The following is a 20,424-nucleotide window of genomic DNA, read 5'->3' on the forward strand; positions in this document are numbered from 1 at the left end:
TTTGTATAAGCGGGATTTGTACAATTAGTTTCCAAGAATTTAGTCATTTTTCGTTCATAAGTACGAAAGTACGGGATACTTACCGTCTTTCTTCAACGGCTATAAAATCGTAGTTGTTCGATGATAACAATTTCATTTTCATTTCTACGGCATTCCTACAGCTGCATTCGACTAACTGGCAGGATGCAATAACACGTTGCGGGCTCGTTGTTATAATATTTTATTCGCCATTCACTCGTAAACAGTTTTTACAGATCGTCAACGATCGGCGGGCGCGCCGTTGCGACGTGATCAACCGCGATAATAATTAATAATTTGCTTAATCTCTTGTATAACACTTATAGTAATATGCGCGCGCGTATCTCTACGCACGCCAGCGTGTGTGTAGGTGTACGCACACACACACACACACACATACACACACACACGTACGCACACGTATATACATGTATATAGAATTGCTCATTTCGGTTCGCATTTATCTCTTCTGCGCTCAAGTAAGTGTCGGTCCACAATAAGTATTTAATCTTTAAGCCGTAAGAAATTGACTAATCATAGTCGAGTATTCTTTTCACATTCGATTATAATTGGTCAATTTCTTACTTTTTAAAGCTTAAATCACTTATTGTGGACCGACACTAAGAGGACCACGTCCTTTTTACTTATGCTCGTTTCGCTAACGCTTTCTCGTTTCGCAATCTCGATAAGTGCTTTAATCGAGAGCTTGATCGGCACTATCGGGGGTTGGGGAGAGGGGCGGGGAGGGGGGGATATACTGCACCTTCGTCTCGTCTCTATAACGGAATCGGGATTGGTTTCTTTGGAATTAAGTTCTTCATTCGGTTTTATAAGGTTTTTCCCTTATCACAGTTTTTATCCTTCGTCGCAGTCGAGCGAGATAAACAAGCGATTCACGAATTCCAAATCGTAAAATTTAAAACCCGAATAGAACCGAGTTACACGTCACTTCATTACTCAGGTGAGAAAAAATCGCCGTTGAAAAAATCAATTGGTTGCTATTGCAACACGATTATATGCATAAATTAGCACGAGTTCATAGATGATCAATTAAACAAAACGTAACGATCGATCGTGGTCCTTAGTTCCCTCGTTTCCAATTTGCACGCGATTAGTAATTTCTTCCTTCGCGCTCAGTCAAACGAATAATGACGCGATATCGCGAATAATAACGAGATAATAATATAAGTAGCCCTATATCACATAGTAAAACGCAAGGCGCAACAATAAATATTGCAAAACGCATTAAATAGCTAAACGTGTAACGCAATAGTTCCGTAGGAAACCGGGAGTCCTGTTAGTTGTGTACGATAAAATAGTATGCTAGTAGGCTAGTAATTGTTATACAGTATAATCGAAACGTCTCTCACAATCGCACGCATCCTCTCCCTCTTTTTACTTTACTATTTACGTTATAATTACAAAAGCAATTCGATTAGACATGTGTGTATGTGTTTCGCTGCGTTTCCCCCGCCGTTGAGTCGAGGTAAAACGTGAAGAAAACCGTGGTAGATCGCTACGAGACAAATGGCAATAACAACGAGAGATACAATACGCGTTTCGAAGAAAAAGAAGAGAGAAAAAAAAAAAATAATAATCCGCTCTTCATCGATCACCCGAGCCTCCCTCCCGCGTTTGCACCCTCGCAAAAAGGATGTACGTACTCCTTTACGTTTATTATATAATGATTAGTCTCGCTGTAAACATTACAATTAACGGTTAAATCCGTCCATGATTACTTCAATTGCTTTATTAGCTGCTACTTTCATTTAGATCGGTATATCTAACGTATATATAACTATATAAATACAGCAGGCATTCGTTATGTATTTACAGATCGATCAACGCACCTATCTCCCTCTTACGCTCGCTCCCCCTCATTCTCCCTCGCCTTCTCTTCTGGCACATCCGCTTACTTTCCCCCCTCCCCCCTTCTTCTCGCACCCGCGACAGCAGCCTCGCGAGTTTTCACAGCGAAGGAGCGGGTTCGTTATTAAATTAATCATTAAATTAAAATCATTTCCCCATCGATATTGCCACACATCTTCAGTCTTATAAATTCCATGCGTTAATGGCTCGAGTGATTTTTCAAGATATGTTAATTAACATCATAAATCCTAACAAAATCTGTAACGATACTAACAATATATAAAGTAAGATTCTGCGCACAATGGAGGAAATATTAGCAATAAGAATAAATCTTAAGTTTTGGAAATAAAAATTAGTACGTTTAATTTTCACCCCTAATTTTTATTTTCAAAATTTAATATTTATCTCTGTTCCTAATATATTTTTCAATATTTCCTCCTAATAAAAATTCGGAAAAAAAAAAATTAACACACAATAACACAACTAAGTATAAGATGTAGCTGTTTTACATTTAATTTTTACTCCTAATTTTTTTATTAAGAGGAAATATTAGAAATAAATATAAATAAATTTTGAAAATAAAAATTGGGAGTGAAAATTAAACATAATACATAATGGATACAACTAAGTTATATCTTATACTTGTCCATTGTTACGTTTAATTTTTATTTCTAAAATATAAATATTTATTCCTGTTCCTACATCGAGAATTGTTTCTTTATACTGAGAAAAAAGTTGTTAACTAGATTAAATTTGTTCAGTACAAGTATCTATATATTTAACTTAAATATATAAATACTTGAACTGAATAAATATAATTATTAAATTAAAAAATTTAGTCACGTTAACCATCTTTTTTTCTCAGTGTAATATTTCTTCCATTGCGCGAGGAATCTAAGATGTAATTGCGCCGATTGCATCGAAACATCGCGACAGATCGGTGCCCGAACCGAAGTCGATACCTGGGACGATCAAGGCGTGGTCGAAGACACTCGGACACGAGGAGTCGCGGCCGTTGAAGACGCGTTACGACCTACGTTACGACCTACGCGCGCGCGCGCGCGCGCGATTTCGGCCCGGCCGAACGCGCCGCCTAAATTCGTCCGACAAAGGCCGTTGCGAAATTGAAGAATTACGACGGTAAGCTCGAACAATTGCGCGGCTGGCCCACGCTGAATTAGGCACTTTGGCCTCGCTCGCGCTCGCCGGATTTCGATCTTATTAGCGCGCTGAAAGGAAGGACCTCGCGGACAATGGCGCGTCCGATTGCGAAGGTGAATCGGACCTGCCGCGCGCCGTTGTTCATCGATTCAATGGCCCTAAGTGATCCAATTGAACGCCGTATTCTAAAATGGATCCGAATTTTTTTAGTTATCACGAGCAGTTTGATAACGACGAACGCGTTTGATACCGTGGACGCGCGTATGATCCTCCTCCTCCTTGGAAAAAATTCTTTCAACTTAAAAAGACCGCCTGGGTCTCTTTATTTTTAATTTTCCGAACGAGAAAGTAATGTTCGGACGTAACGAATCGAATTCTCTGGATAATGAAGATCGTGAAAATCGCATTAAAACCTCGTCGCTTCAACGTAATACCTCGTGGAGTGTCGGGAAACGGAAAATTAGTACGCGCTTTAAACTAATAGCTTACAAAATAAGATCGAAATAGATACGTTAAATATCTTAAAGCTCTCGCGAAAGTTCTGCGCCGGTCCCAAGTCGCCGTCCTAAAATTATCTAAGCGCATTTTAAATTTTAAACACACTTCACCCGACTCGTGGAACCAACCCGCTCCTTCGCCGGTGCTTCGCGCTCGGTGTGTTATCCTAACAGTGCGAAGTAAATGTTTACAAAACCGCTAGATATCTTCGGTGAGCTCGCGTTAAAACGTTAGAGGCGAGTATAAAGGCGGAAGAAATTACAAAAGGAGAAGAAGAAGGCTATGCTTTTATATATATATATATATATATATCTTTCTCTCATTTTTTTTTCATTCACACACACACACACACACCGCACGCTAGAAATATACGTATGGCGAGAAAGTGCCCGGTTTCGCACCCTCATTCGGGGGTGGCCGTACTCTGGCTGCTCTTCCTCTCGTCCGAGAAGCGACGACGCGACGCCACAGCCAGGGATATTCAGAAAGGCACTCGCACCCCTCCACAAAGATCCAGAAAATCAAATGTACAAAACGAATACGGCGTCGCCGAGGCGTCGCGAATCGCGTGCGGCCATCCCAGCCGAGAAAAACGACGGTTTGTCTCTCGGTTGTGCCTAACTATTATTTACTTTCTTACAGTAACATCAAGTCGATCGGGATAATGACGAGGGACAAGTGCGACACCGTGATTTTCCACTTGGGAAAATTCAGAGAAATAATTTCTAATTGTATCTCATTAAGACACGCTAAATTGCTCGACTCTCTTCTCGGACAGCAATTATCGTTTGCCAAAGCAAAATTAAATTCCAAACTAAAACTCGCCGATTAAAACTACATATAAAATCACATTCCGAGTGTCATACGAAAATAACACATTTTTACCCTTTTAAATAATACATTAATTTAATTAGAAGGTGTCGCAATTATCTCAGAAAATTTGAATTATTCCGACTTGACTTGCAAAGCGAATCGCCAGATTCGAGTGTAACGTGTACGTTCTTCGTTATACGACGAAAACGTCGCTTTTCCGAGAGCTTCCAACACGGTGGAAACGATTCGCTTCTCCTCAATGAGTTAACGTGCGATCTCGCGCGAGAACGGCGAGATAATAATCCGATACATCTCATGTAATATCATTCAACATTATCAAGAATGATATTACGGTGTCGATAAAGGTCTCGCGTTAGTCATGGAACGTTCTAGTAAAAAAAAACAGTATCAAAGACATCAGTATCTTTGCCAAATCGCGATCGTGGATCGCGGACGAGAATCTCAATTTACAATTATCAGCGAATCAATCGTGAAATATATATATAAAAACCATAAAAAAATCACCACGAGAGGCACAAGATCTAAATAGAAATAAAAGTATTTTTAGACAAGTATCAAAGTACGCATGGACAACATCAACGTCTTTGTGCGTGATGCAATATCGCGATTAAAAGTCGCAATACTCGGCTCATATTAATTACGATTAATTTGTGCGTTAAAACTGTTCGTCAACGGGAGGAGAGGAGGGCAAGGTCGATTTGGCACACTTTTGCTCACTTTTACAGTTAACCAACATATTGACGAGATTGCGAAAGCACGCACGACTCATTTTAACGATGAAAAAAAAAAAAAAAAAAAAAAAAGAAACGTCACCGCGCGTTCAGGTATCGATCCAATATTCTTTTATATCTCCGCTGCGAATATTAATAGATGTCCCCTTGACGACATCTAATGTGCAGGGTGATACAAATGCGTCGTGCCGTAACCGTTTGACAGATTTAACATTGCTCATTTAGCATTAACTAATTGCGACAGTCGATCGATCTCTAGATTAGGAAACATCTGCAAAAGCTTTCACTATCGAATAAATTTCATTAAGAGAAACGGTCGCGATTAATTGACAGAAATTTAATTCTCTCCAGATCGCGAGATCGTAATCGATATAGATAAAAAAAGGAAGGATTATAGCATAATCAATTAAAGAAAAAAAGGAAAAAAAAACTCGTACGTGCTCCGGCGGTAATCCACGATCGACGATTTCGAGAGCGATCGCGATCTTTAAATGGCATATTTACGTATATCAGAATTGACGGCGATTGCGATCAAATCTACTCGAGGACACTTAGCCGGAAGCGATTTTCGCGTTTCTCTCTCTCTCTCTCTCTCTCTCTCTCTCTCTCTCTCTCTCTCTCTCTCTCTGTCTCGAGTCGGCAAATTCGTCTGCTGCGTTAAGCGAAGGCCCCTTTTTTTTTCTAGGAAGGAAGAGTGAAGGATTCATCACAGAAGTACACGCGCATGCACAGAGAAAACGCGTCGCGCTGTTGCATCCTCGAGGATCTCGTTGGCGAACCGCTGTCATCTCGAATAAATCAATTCTCGATCGCGTACAACTGAATTGTTTTGGCAGTCACTTTCATATTTTATATAATATATATATATATAGTGTGTGTGTGTGTGTGTGTGTGTGTGTGTGTGTGTGTATGGCATGCGCGTTATCACTGACGACAGGATGATTACGGTCTTCCCTCGTCGCTTTCAATAATAATCTGCAATATATCTGTCGTAGACGAAGCCACAGCGACGCCCTCGGTGTAAAAGACACTTTTACTTTTGCTTTATACAAAAAAAAAAAAAAAAGGGAAGGAAAAAAGAAACAGCACGCGAGAAGAATGAGGCACACTAACAGTGGCAGTTGTTCGGCCCGCGCGCGCTGTTCGCGGCCGATCGGCTCGAGAGTAACGAATATTCGCATATACGACTTCTGTACGAGTCCGTAGGAAGTGAAGGTAAAATACTTTCGTTTCCATGTACATACTCCCATCTGGCATTTCGGCACCGGCAATGTGACCGCGCGAGATCAAATCCGGCTCGCAATTCGGCAGGACGATCAGATTTTGCAAAAGGCAAATTTCTAAAAAAAGAAAAAAAAAAGAAAGAAAAAAGAAATATAAAAATAAAAGAATCTTATCTTACAGTCCATGATAATGATAAAATCGGACAAAATGCATTCAGAAATTATCGCGTTACAGAATTTAGGACATATCTCAAGTGTCTTTCCTACGCGCGTTTTATTCTTGTGATTAACGGAAAAAAGGACCTTAATTGCTGAAACATTCTGCTTCGAATTATAGTGGCCGCGGTTAGTCCGCATTTGACGAGCCGAGCCACATTTTGGCGCTTGATCCCGCCCTATATAGAAACGAGAACACGGGGTTGTTACCGGAATTTATCTATCAGAGTTAACGCACACTAGTAGCTCTCTCTCTCTCTCTCTCTCTCTCTCTCTCTCTCTCTCTCTCTCTCTTCTCTACGCAATTACAGTCTTTTCTAGGCGCTTGCCCAGCGAATTACTGGCGCTCGCTAACACAAAACTAACAAAACGTACACCCGATACAACAAAGAAAAGATGACGCTCTTCGAAGCCATTTCTTAGAGCCGCGCGACACACTTTTCCCGTCTCGCGAAAGATAAACGGAGTCGGACGGCGGACTCGTCGACCTTCGGATCGGAAGTTTCGTCCTCCCTGGAGCCGGCGATCGATGGCTGCTGCGACCATCCTGCATTCTTACGTAATACTAACACAGCGCGAATACATTCCGTTTGACAGAAACTTTTCTCTCTTAGGCCTATACGTTTTCTCTCTTAGGCCTATACACGCCACGACTCGCGAGAAAGCTCGCGTAAAGACAGCCAGATGAAACAACGAGTATATACCTGGCACCTCTAAACAAAGAGAGATGTCTCTATCATAATTTTCTTTCTTCTTTTTTTTTTTTTTTTTTTGACTAACGACGCAGCTTTCAATAATTTCCCGCGTTTTCGTACTTGAGCAACGATAATCTAATATCTCTCACTAATAACTCTGCGAAAATAAAATCCGTAAATTTGGAAATATATTGCCTACAAAAGAAAAGCGCCCGAGAGAAGGACTGCTGACCTGCAGTCTCCTCGGTCTATCTAAATTTTGACATCGCATTGCCCCATTTGCCTCGATATCACGAGATTGGAGATTGGCCAATGTCGTTTTCTACAAAAAAAAAAAAAAAAAAAAAAATCACTAACGCCAAATCCTCCGCCAGAAATGAAAATTTAGAACGACCTTTCCCCCCGAGTACAACTTTTTTTTTAAATTCCTAGAAAGGTCATATACTTCAATTTACATTAATCAACATGCATAAAACAACCTTTACGCGCTCCAGTAGTATCGACGTCTAAAATAAATGGGAAAAAAAAGGGAAAAAAAACCAAAGAAAAATTGCACCTGGAAAACGCGAGGTTTATCATCGCGTTTGACAAGCGCGACGTTTCCAGACGCGGCTCGCCCATTCGCTTCTTTCCGTTTTGCCGTGCGCTCCTTTCTCTCTCTTTCTCTCTTCTCTCTCTCCTCATCGTATACTTTTACAAACCGTCTCTCTCTCTCTCTCTCTCTCTCTCTCTCTCTCTCTCTCTCTCTCTCTCTCTCTCTCTCTCTCTCTCTCTCTTTCTCACGCTCGTCGATATATATATCACTGAGAACCGCGGCGTCCTTCCAGCGGGATCGCGGTAGGAACAGTTCGCTTCGCTGCCCAACACGCCACCGATAAATTATCAACGGCATCGCTTATACGCGATTCCGGCGGGCGGAAGCTGCTCGCGAAACCTCCCTGCGTGAACCTCCTTCGCTCGCCGCCGGCGTTCACGCACGCCGGAAGAGTCCCCGCGTGAGAAGCAGACAGCAGATCCGATCCGTTAACAATCTCCCGATCGCAACAGAGAATCTAGTTTAACTTTCCTTATCTATGTCATCTACGTCGGCCGCGATCGGAATCGTACCCTCGTCCCAGCCGATGTGATCGATTAAGCGATAAGCGATGCGCAGGCAATAGCGAGGGCGACGGATGATAGGAAGATCGTTGACGACCCGCCGTGGGTCGGGTTCACCTGGGTTTTCGTCGACGGATCTGAAACGAAGAATGCAAATTCATTTTTTTTTTCTCTCTCTTTCGAAACGAGTCGGTTCTTTCCCCTCTCAATTATACGGGATTTTCCTATAGCAATTAGATAAAAAAAAAAAAAGAAAAAAAATTAGTCTTATTTTCTCATCGAGTTATCCCACAATCGCGATTGCCTTCCCATTCTTCGCGCGTTCGCTAATTTTTCCGCGCTTTTCATTATCAATTTGGATTTCTTCTATTGAAGGATGACGTGCGCCACACGCAGAATATATCTGATAATGGAGCCGAGTTGGAATACCGTTGAAATATTCCGTTATTTTGCAGTTGTCTTCGCATTCGACATACATAATTAAGCCGGACTAATTCCGGACTAATTTCGGACGGCGCTTTTCCGTCGAAAATTTTTCTCCACTTCGTGGAGGGAACATATATTTCTCCGACGGATAATGCGCGATTCGATACGCCGCGGAATGAAGTATCCTATAAACGCTAATAACGACACTCGATACGCGTCGCGCGCAGGATTCGCCTGACGATGATCGTGAGGCTCCATCGAAATTATCGAAATGCAAATCATGCGGATGTACGCGACGTAATAATCGCGGGATAATACAGTACCTATCGTGGTGGGACCCATTCCAGAGCCGGACGCCTCGTCGTCGTCGCGATCGTCGCGGTCGTCCTCGTCGTCATAGGTCTCGGAAGGACTGTGATGCCTCCAAACCGGGCTGTCTCCGCTTCCGGAACCCTCCAGGGCTTCGTCGGCCAGGAAGCCATCGGATCCGTCGGATAACGCCAATTGAGATTGCACCACCTGTCAGAGAAAACGCAAGGACACACATCGACACTCCCGTAAGTCAAAATATTCGAATGTATTTTTTCGAAGACACATTTAAATATTTAAAAATTATTTTATTTTAAAAATTATAATTACATATAATAATTATTATTATATAATAATTATTTTATAATTATATTTAATTATAAAAAATATTTAATTAAAAAATAAATAATGATAAATACGCCTGCGTCCTATTATTACAAGAACTCTAGGCAAATCTGGAAAAAAATTCTCTGAGAATTCCCTGGCAATTTGTTAAAAATTTCAGGTAAAATGAAAATATTTTTAAATGTATTTTATAAAAAAATATATATTTATTGTACAAGATTCTTAATATTTTCCATATTCATAAACCTTTATAAAGCATAAAATAAAATTAAAACTCGAGTTTTAATAATTAATTTAAATTTAAATATTCAATAATTAAATTTGGAAAATTTTGAAAGAGACTACAAGGGCTCTAAAAAATTAATATTTTATATTGCATAAAATTTTCAAACTTTATTTGCGAAAGCTACACACAAATTATGTAATGCGTAACCGGTACAAAATTCAACTTTTAAAAGTATTAAAACAAATATTCATTTTCATTAAACAAAATTACACTTGACGAAATCGTCCTCTTCAATACTGAATATTGCATTAATCATAAAATTGCTCTGATGTTTAAAGTAAATGGATCCACTGTTATCATTAACAATTCAGTCAGTAAATTCCCGATTACAAAGACAAAATATTTAAAAAAGCAACTTTGAAAAAATTCTCTGATTTTTCAAGGCATAAACAAATTTCCTGAGAATTTCAAATTTTCCAGATTTTCCTAGCTAATAGCCTGTAACTATTTCTGCGTCCTATTAGACGAAAGTGATTGTTATCTAATCATCGCTCGGTTTAACATTATAAGGTGGCTACAAATTACAAGTTAACCACGAAACGTAATTGATTAAGCGCGCGGTAACGCACAATCTTCCGAAATTAGTAGCTATTACGTAACGGACACCTCGGAAAAATCGCGGGCGCTCGACAAGAGGCCGATCGTACGATCGCGAAAAGATGATAGGGATTAAGCTTTGTCATCGGCAACTCATTAAGCCCGTCCCACTTACCCAAAGATCTCAATTAACCCACTTGACCCCCAGCACAGAATATAAACAGCGTCCAATTAATCGCCGGCACACTCGCCATTCGAGCCTAGTTACATCGCGCCGCGCAACATCGAGACGTGGATTTATATTCTGTTAAAATCTACTACCGACAGGTAGCCTCTAATCTCGCTGTCGCGCGAATGGCTCTTAATCATTACTTAACGCTCGCACCTAATATCCGCCAATAATATATCTTTAGTCCTGCTATTCACTGCGGTTTTCCGGCCCGCCGCTCGATCGCGCGATTGTGTACGCGAGATATACACGGTGTGCAAACTGTTGAAATTTTACCCTCGCGATCCGAGGAATTCCGAGCGAATTTTTCGTCGGCGAGCATTTTTCGTCACGCCTTCACGAAATCGCGGGATAACAAAGTCACACGGACGCTGTGTTATTCGTCCGGGGAATGAGTCGCGCGAACGGCGAACGGCAGGATCGATCACGGACACCGTGTATATACACGCGTGTATGTGCGCGATTATGTACGTGTCTCACGACACTCTAATCAGAAGTAAGCGGTACCCGATTTCTCGACACGCGAATTAACATGCGTGTGGACACTATGCGTGTGCCCCACACGCGATGGTTGCCAACTTTAACGACCCTGCCTGGAGGACAGCGAGGAAAACGAAGCGATCAAACTTGAAATTGTCTAGAAATTTAGAACGAAAACTATTCGTATTTCGAAATCTAGCCTCTAAATTTAGAAATTTAGAAATTTTTTGATATTTTTCTAATTAATTATATATAGGTATAATTGCTTGGAAATTTAATAATATATATATATATATGTACATTTTTAGATGTGTGAAGGACTACGAAGTGTGATCATCATCAAAATTGTCTAGAAATTTAGAAGAATTATTTCGAAATCTATCTTCAATTTAGAGTTTTCCCGATATTTTTATAACTAATGGCAATATAATTGCTTGGAAATATAACATACATATATTTTAAAGACCGCAAAGCGATGATCAAAATAGTTTAGAATAAAAACTATTCGGTTCGAAATCTATCCTCAATTTAAAGTTTTCCTGATACTTTTATATAATTTTTATATAACTTTATTTTTATATAATTAATTGCAAGTATAATTGCTTGGAAATATAATAATGGTATACAAGTGACGATATTTGCTATAAAGCAAAATTTTAAAAAACAAAGCGATGACGACCAAGATGAAAATTGTTTAAAAATTCAGACTAAATAATTTCAAAATTTATTCACAATTCCAATTTAGAATTTTCCCAATATTTCTATAATTAACTGCAAGTATAATTTGCTTAGAAACATATATATAATAACATAACTCTTAGGTGATACATATGCAACAGGTACAAATCAGACAAATGACTTTTTCAAAATCATAATAAAATTTCTTATGGTATAATTACATGTACATATGCAACAGGTACAAATCAGACAAATGACTTTTCAAAATCATAATAAAATTTCCTATGGTATAATTATTTCGCAATGTATTTTTACACTTCATGGAGCGAGTTTGAGCACCTATATGCGCTTTCAGGTGAGATTCGTGCCTCCACGTGCCTCGTTCTCGGCATACCGTCTACGATCCCGGCTCTATGAATAATTCTAGATTAGACGAGAATTTATGATTCGTCTGGTACGTTCGTCTGGCAGTTACGGGTCACCGGGCGGGCTTTCCGCGTCAACGAGTTATCGCGATAACAGTTTACGAATCGCGACAAATCGTGCAGCGCGAGATCTACATTCAACACCGGAAGCGAACCGGGAAAGGAATTTTTAATGGACCCGACGGGATCTCGCGTTCTTAATTACATTCCGAGACAGCAACGCGTATTCTTCGTTCACTTTTCATCAATAAAGTAAACAGATGTATAAACAGACGTTTTGTTAAATTTTACTTATGCCTATTAAAAAAACTGCAGACTTTCCTCTTTTCGATGCAATTCTTGTTTTTTTTTTCTTTTTTTCTTTTCTTTTTCCAACACCCGAATACATTCAAAAAATGACAGCTGATCAGTTTAATCAAATTTAGTCAATTTTTCTTCGGGACGCCCTGTAATATTCTTGCTTGTGTATGAGAACATATATATAAAGTCTTGATTTAAGATTACTTTTTAATACTCAATAAATTTTAATAATTACAGATAATTATTATAATTTTATACGCGTATTATAAAATCTGTATTGTACATAATTATCAAATTACAGCACGTAAAATATTCATCTCGGAATATCAATCTCGTAAAGGAGAGAACGTGACTTTGGCTCGTACGCTTCAATCAGCGACGAGAGTCGGCCGCCTATTGTTCGTCGCACGGCGTTTGAATCGGCGAACGAATGAAAATTGCGGCACGATTTAATCCGAGGGAGACGAATCCACTCAAGACCTCAGCGACGAATTACGACTTCATGTACTCACCTGATTAATGTGCCTCAATTGGTCAATGAGCGCACTGGTATTCGTGTTGCTGGAGTAGGTAGCCGGCGTCGACGACATCGTTATCGTGAATTCAGGGTTGTATCGCTGGGCATTCACACTGGAATCCACCACGGTTTTCGTATATCTGAAGTGAAGAGGAAAAATGGCGATTATCGCAAAATTGAATCAAATCTCGTACAAACGCGAATCGAGCGATTTTATAAATAGATAATTTACCTCACGCTTCACGACCGAGAGGGAAACTTGGCTTGCAAACATTTTTTTAACTACTCTCATTTATCTATATTAATTTAACCTTAATTTACTTGTTCTTATATCTGTATCTATTAATTATGTACATTACATCAACTTTTTTTTACATCTACATATTACATTTATTCTATTATTACAGAATCTGCAGTTTATATAATTCATTTATCACGGTAATCAAGTAAATGATTTTGTAAATAAGAAATATATCTGAACACACGTAATAAGAGTATAATAATTTTTATTATATTATAATACGGAAACATGAACGTGTAGAATTTGAATTGAGATATAGCTAAAAGAAATATTAAGAAATATAAAAATTAAAAATAAAACTTAAGAAATACAGAACAACTAAAAAATATTCAGAAAAGAAAACACCGAGAGTAATTTCATAAATAAATAACGCGACGATCTTATTATCGGACTACATTTAGACTCGACTATGCGAAAGCGCCTGGTAGCATTTATACACAATGATCGGAGAGTTATGAATAGAATACACAGAACGAGAGATTTCTTTCGCAAGCTCGACGCGATAGCTCGGGGCCTAGTTGCATAAATCGCGAACGTTACTTCAACTATCGCGCATGGCTTCTATCTTCCCGTATAACGATAAGCTTCTCCGCTGATGCTTTCCAGCATGGGTGCTACCCAAATGAGCCACGAGCTGCTGCGCAAATTCATTAGAATTTTAATGAAGCGCAATATCGGTCCTGCGATAACTAAATTACGCAGTCAAATGTAAACGGAAATTTCACGTAACTTTCGAAAAAATTTTCGACTCGCCGACTCTTGCCTTCCCTCGGGATGAAACGTGAAATTTCCCAGGTCATTTTCCTCTAAAATGTAAAAATTAAAAATCTCGATCTACTGGCACATACTGACACGTAACCAGCGAGTTTCGATCCTATAGCGATCTGGCACCATTTGACGTATCGCAGAAACGCGACGCGCGGGTCGATCCGCGCGCGGCCATCGCGCGGCGTTCATCCGAGCGCGCGGTTATCTTCCGCGCCTCTATCTCTCGCGGGGTGCTGACCGACAAAAGAGACAAATCGCCTCGTGCCGCTTCGGGGAATACGCCTTCCGCTTTTCGATCCGCCGCGCGATTAAGCGCCTGCGAATCAATGAACCGGGAACAAATATATCGGCGAATACTCCAGAAGCCGACGATACTCCGATACTCCGCGGTGCTTTACAAAATAAGAGCGGACGTTTAATTTATGTTATATCGCGCTCCTTCTCCTTTTTCCCCTTTTTCTTCCTTTTTGTAGTATCGCATTTATTATCGCAATACGCGCAATACGTACACCGTGTAAACTGTGCGTTACGCTGCATTTGCTGCATTTTAGATTTCGTCGCTACGCAACGCGGAAAAAAAGTGTATATATAGTCTTAAATCAAGACTATATATTTTATATATGGAATATTACAGGATGTAATCCATGAGAAATTGCTCGAACTAACTAGCTATTTTCAAATTAGGTATTTAGATAATGAAAAAACAAAAATTGCATTGAAACGATGAAAGTTTGTTAATTTTTAATGAGTATAAATAAAATTTAATAAATACATGTTTGTATACCAATTTATTTTACTTATGAAAAATGATGAAAAATATGCTAATAAAAAATAAATACTAATCAAATAAGCTAATAATAAATATTTTTGAAGTGCTATTTGAAATTGTATAAAATTCAACGTTAAAGAAAAAAGTTTTTATGAGTTTTCGTAAAAGAATTGAGTTATTTTTTCAATAACTGAACACATTTGAAAATAATAGCTGATTTTATTGAATTGATTGAGAAAATATTTTTATGAGTTTTCGTAAAAAAATTGAGTTTTTGCTTTTTTAATAATTGAATACATTTGAAAATAACAATTGATTTGATTGAGTTTACATTGATGTAAATATAGATATTCTCATATATAAACAAGTTATATTCTTCATAGAAGATTTTTTAGTCTTGAATTAAACAAAAATAGTGCTTGCCTCAATACAAATTTAATCAAATCAAGATTAAAATTAAAAAAAATTATAATATTCTTGCTTATATATGAGAATATATTTTGATTTAAGACTTATTTTTTTCTGTGTACATTCTTATATATAAGCAAGAATATTATAATCTTCATGTAAATGAATTTTTAGTTTTGAGTTGGGCAAAAGTAATATTTGTATCCATATAAATTCAAATCGAGATTAAAATTTTTAACAAGATTATAATATTCTTGCTTATATATGAGAATTTGTCGTGACTTAATTTTTTTTTCTGTGAAGCAAAAACTATTAATGTTAGGTAAATAATTCAGCCTAATTTCTTAATTAAAATAAAATCATCATAATTATAAAAAAAATGATGAGATACTCATATTTTTACTATTGCTTGTTGTGCCATTGGCACTGACTTTTATATAAATCCCTAATTTTTCTTTCGTCTACGTCCGAAGGTCTCAATTTCTTCGCTCGATCTACTATTTCTTTCCGCTATTATTCCCGCCATTCGTATGAAAAGTATTACATCGCCAAACAAGCGTACCGAAGCATCCAGCGTAGCCAGAGATAGCTCGATAGCGAATTGAAATATTGCCGAAGTCGTGGAGCCCCGACTCTTCTCGGCGCTCCTGAATGCCGGCCATTCACGGAACGACCTCCTTCGAGAGAGATCGTCCTTCATCCCCCCTCCCCCAAACCTCTTTTCACCCCCTCGCGCACATGTCAGTTTTCCCGTACCACTAGCATCTTCCAACGATTTTCCTCGCGAACTTTTCTCCGCTCCTTTTCCACTAAATCGCATCCTGCGGCATCCATCTCGGGCCATATCTTCCTCTAAAGCACTATATAAGATGCGTAAGTTTCCCTTACGTTACTTCCTTGTTCAGTTCGTGAATTTTGACATTTTGACAAAACTCGAGTATTACACAATTTCAAGGTGCTCTTAAAATTATTAGTACGCTCGTTAAAAAAAAGGAAGGAGAAGAAAGAGAGCGAGAGAAAGGTATATGAGAGAGACGAGGTATATGGCGTTTTTCTTTCGCACCCCCACCTGTCGCTCCTTTCTCCGCTTGAGTACCTCTTCATCCCCAACACACAAGTACAATCGATCTTGACAGCGGAGAGACGAAGACCGGGGGTGAAACGAACCGACAAGAACTGGTTCTCGGCGCTCGAACGCGAAAACCATCCAGACGAGAACGATGCATTTCCATCTCGGTGCGCGTACGGAGTGTTTGATAATTGGCGTCGCAACCGAAAAAGGAACGGAAAGAAAAAGAAAAAGATAGATATAATTCCTCTTACCTCTTTACGGGCGGGGGAGAGGGGGGGGGAGGGGGAGAGCGCATTATTTCCGATCCGAGCTTATTTTCTCTCGGAGGAACGAGTTCCTCCGTTCCTCGTCTAGATACGTGATCGACGTGCGATCGACGCTTTTGTAATTAAAGCTCGAGTTAAATTTCTCGCTTAAGTAAAGTCAGCTCGGATAAAGGATATCCGTCGGATAGTTAAATTCCCTCGGAGTTAAATTCGCAAGGCAATTCACAGGCTCGACTTTCAGCTAGCCGAAGGCTCCTTTTGATATCGCTCGACTCACTCCCGTCTCGTCGGAAAAGTGCCCCGTTGGAAAACGGTCAAAGAATCCGTGAACGAAGGGAAATGCAGGGGAGAGGAGGGGATATACCTTTTATATATCGCGTATAGACGATAGCATATATGCGCGCATCGATCTCCACCGCGGCCGGGAGGTGGAACGTGCTTTGGGGCAGATTAATATTTCAATGCCGGGGAAGAGCGCCGCGAGACGCTCCGCCATTATTCCGCGGATTCCGAAAAGCAGAAAGATATTCGTATATTCTCATCGGCGAAATAGGACATCGGTACAATACCGACCCAAATACTAATAGAAGTCGCACATCCCCCTAGGCGAGCTTTTCTCACCTCGAAGGGGGTGGTACCAAATTTCCTTTGTATATTATATACTGAACGAAAAGAAATTTCATGAACCTCACCAAAAAAGCTTTGTTCTAAATACAAAATTATTATGTATGTACATGTGTTTTCAAATTGCAATTAAATCAGAATGATAATATTCTGCCCGGCAGAAAAGATTTTTCTTTTTCAACACGAGTATGAATAATCATTTTCGATTATTTTTGTTTGTTAAATACAAATTCGTCATTTACACATACAAATTTGGCTAACACGTCACAATATTGAGAAAAAGAGGTTTACAAAAACGATAATTTTGAGGATTTCCATGACGTAGCAGCAGCAGCAGCAAATTTTTTTTTTATAAATTTTATTAATGCCATATAAAATATATAACTTTTAGATTTAAAACATATTTCATTTTCGACTTTTTTTTTAGATATAGCAATATGAAAACAACTCTTTTTCAACATATAATATATGTGAAGATTTTTTTATTTCATCTTAATTCTCCATTATATGAAAAGTAAATGCTTTTTTTGTATTTACAAAATAGAATTGGATCATATCAAAAAGCAATAAAATTAATGAAATACAATATGATAAGAAGATTAGAATAAGAGCAATTTTTGAATTATTATATCACAAAAACGAAAAATTATACCGAGACGAGATAAAATGCATTTTAAAGTTAAAAATTGATATTTTCGCATTGGATTAATAAAATTTATTTAAAAAAATTTGCTGCCCGTATTACAACGTTATGAGAACTTTCAAAATCGTCATTTTGGCCTCTTTGATGTTATTTTTCTCAAAATTATAACGTAGTAGCCAAATTTAGACAACGGATTCGTATTCAACAAACGAAAATCGGAAACATTGGAACTAATTATTTATATTCGTATTGAAAAATGATGGGCAACGTATGTACAAGCAATTACAATTTATATGTCTCTATGTGTGAAGCACAAATCAGAAAGCTAATTGATATTATAGTGTGTATATTTACATAAATATATATATATATATATATATATATATAATATCACACAATAATATCAATTAGTTAGCTTTATGAATCGTACATCATATAAGACATATAAATTGTAACTACATTGTCTAATATTATTTACACGTATCTGTATATATACATATATAAAAACTTGGACCACACACACACACACACACACACACACACACACACACACACACACACACACACACACACACACACACACATACACACACACACACACACAGAGAGAGATATATATAGTGTGTGTGTGTGTGTGTGTGTGTGTGTGTGTGTGTGTGTGTGTGTGTGTGTGTGTGTGTGTGTATGGTCCAAGTTTTTCTATATATATATATATATTTTTTTTTTCTATGTATATATATATATTCTATATATAGTTTCTATATATATATTCTATATATATTTTTTCTATATATATATATATGGTCCAAGTTTCTCTCGAAAGACCACAGTGTCGCAGCTTAGAAGCCGCTCATACAGATAATACTGGAATTGGAGTAACAACGTGTCCTTGTTAGATTGCGTTTGCGTCGGGGAATCCGGTAACGCGATCGAAATAGCCATTTTAAAGGAGGCGTCCAATCAAGATAAAATTGTCGTATCGGGAAGCAGCATCGTTTCAGAATCGCTTTAATCAGACTCATCTCATTGCAAGAAGGAGCGCTTTTATAATTGAGCGGATGAACGACAAGAAATTTGCTCGATTATCGCGGCGATTCGTTGGTCACATTGAAACGCTAAACGCAACTAAATTAATCGCGGCTAGTCTCCTTAATGGCCGGATACAGCGTGTTCTCACGATTGTTAGAAGATACCGATCGTCCGTCGTGCAGAAGAACGACAATTCGGCAGAAATAAAAACCGGACGTCTACGACTAACAATACAATAACTATTACTTGTTGGTAGAAATTAACGCCTCTCGCTAACGCAAAAAATTAATCACACAATTGCAGTTTTATATCGCTTCATGTTAAATTTCTTAAATTTACAAACCACTGAGTTAGATTTAAAGTTCAAAGCAATAATTTAATTTTAAATTTAAGTTTAAATTTTAAAAATCTTTCTCTCTCTCTCTCTCTCTCTCTCTCTCTCTCTCTTTTATTTTCCCTTCATAACGCGTGACTAACGTTTATCTTCAAAGCTGATCTTCGGCTTGCCTCTTAAAAGGAGCATTTTTATTAATGCCTACGCGACAAATGGGCCGAGCCGGGCTCTATGAATGACTTGCTATTCACGTTGCTAGAACATTGATATTCCGCAGCAGATGCTATCTCTCGAAATGTCTCGATATACAGCATCATCCAGTCGCGAATGCATTATTTATAACATATATCGTGCAATTCGTTCCCATTCGAACGATGTATCGGATAAACATATGCTAATATATCGTCCGCACTGTTCGACGTCAATCGAGCGTGTCGATGAAGCTGCAGCTAAATTAGAAGAATGATCGTAATGCGATACGCGCGATACGCCGATGACGCACCGCGTACGCATTCTTTATGAAGTCCGGCTATTATCCGCCGGACTTATCTATCGCTTTAATCTTCGACTTATCTTCCCTTCATCGATCGATCCTCGATGCAGATTTACACATTGCAGAAGCGACTAATTTCTGGAAAAAGCCGTTCCGCGAGGCTCCCGTCGCGGAAACGACAAATGGCGAGGCTGCTTAAACAAAAAACTTCGCCTCAAAAAGGAAGGAAATTAATATAAAGTTTTTGTGTAACTTTACCTAACGGCATAAAATTACGCTGCAACTCCATTAACGACTGATGGACTACGTCACAAGTAGAGTCGGCAAAAAAATGAAAATTTAAATGCCGCCCTCGGAAGGCGCGCGCGCGCGCGCGCGCCTCGATTTAATTACAAAGTTCCGCCGTGGATGTATGTTTTACGCGATTCTTTTCGCCGTGAAACGTTACGTCGGCCCTTTGTGCCCTTGTAATGTGTCCGCATAACACACGCTCCAATTATTCCCGTTGTCCCGAGGCACTTGTTTGTCAACGATCTCGCCTCTCGCGGCAGGACGAGAGGAAGATCGATGAAAATGCGCGTGAGCGCTCGGCGCATCGTCATCGCGTTACACGAAGGTGTCGGGATTCGTGACGTCTGCGCGTATCTGTTCGTCGTCGTCGTCATCGTGGTCATCATCATTGATGATCCAGTCATCGTCGGGGAACTTGCTTTCCGAAGCGAGTACGTGAGCCGGACTTTGCGAGGCGAAGCGCCTTTCGCAGCCGTATCGGACACAGACGATATACGGTTTCAGCATTGCGATTCAGATATCAAGTTCCGCGATTCATCACGACAACGATC

The 20,424-nt window shown here is 39.0% G+C and overlaps 1 protein-coding gene across 1 annotated transcript in view; it reads right to left on the minus strand.

The window, feature by feature from the left end:
• Positions 1-204: 204 nt before the first annotated feature.
• dally (division abnormally delayed protein) overlaps positions 205-20,424 on the minus strand; it is a 50,946-nt gene continuing 30,726 nt past the window's right edge. The window contains exons 6-8 of the mRNA XM_089084979.1: positions 12,871-13,015; positions 9,093-9,288; positions 205-8,480 (exon numbers count right to left, since the gene is read on the minus strand). Coding sequence (XP_088941105.1) covers positions 8,377-8,480; positions 9,093-9,288; positions 12,871-13,015 — 445 coding nt within the window. The 3' untranslated portion in view covers positions 205-8,376. The remainder of the gene's footprint in view (positions 8,481-9,092; positions 9,289-12,870; positions 13,016-20,424) is intronic.

This window comes from Pogonomyrmex barbatus, unplaced genomic scaffold (genome assembly GCF_055798465.1).
Source record: "Pogonomyrmex barbatus isolate J1 unplaced genomic scaffold, ASM5579846v1 scaffold9, whole genome shotgun sequence".
In the NCBI taxonomy this organism is placed as follows: domain Eukaryota; kingdom Metazoa; phylum Arthropoda; class Insecta; order Hymenoptera; family Formicidae; genus Pogonomyrmex; species Pogonomyrmex barbatus.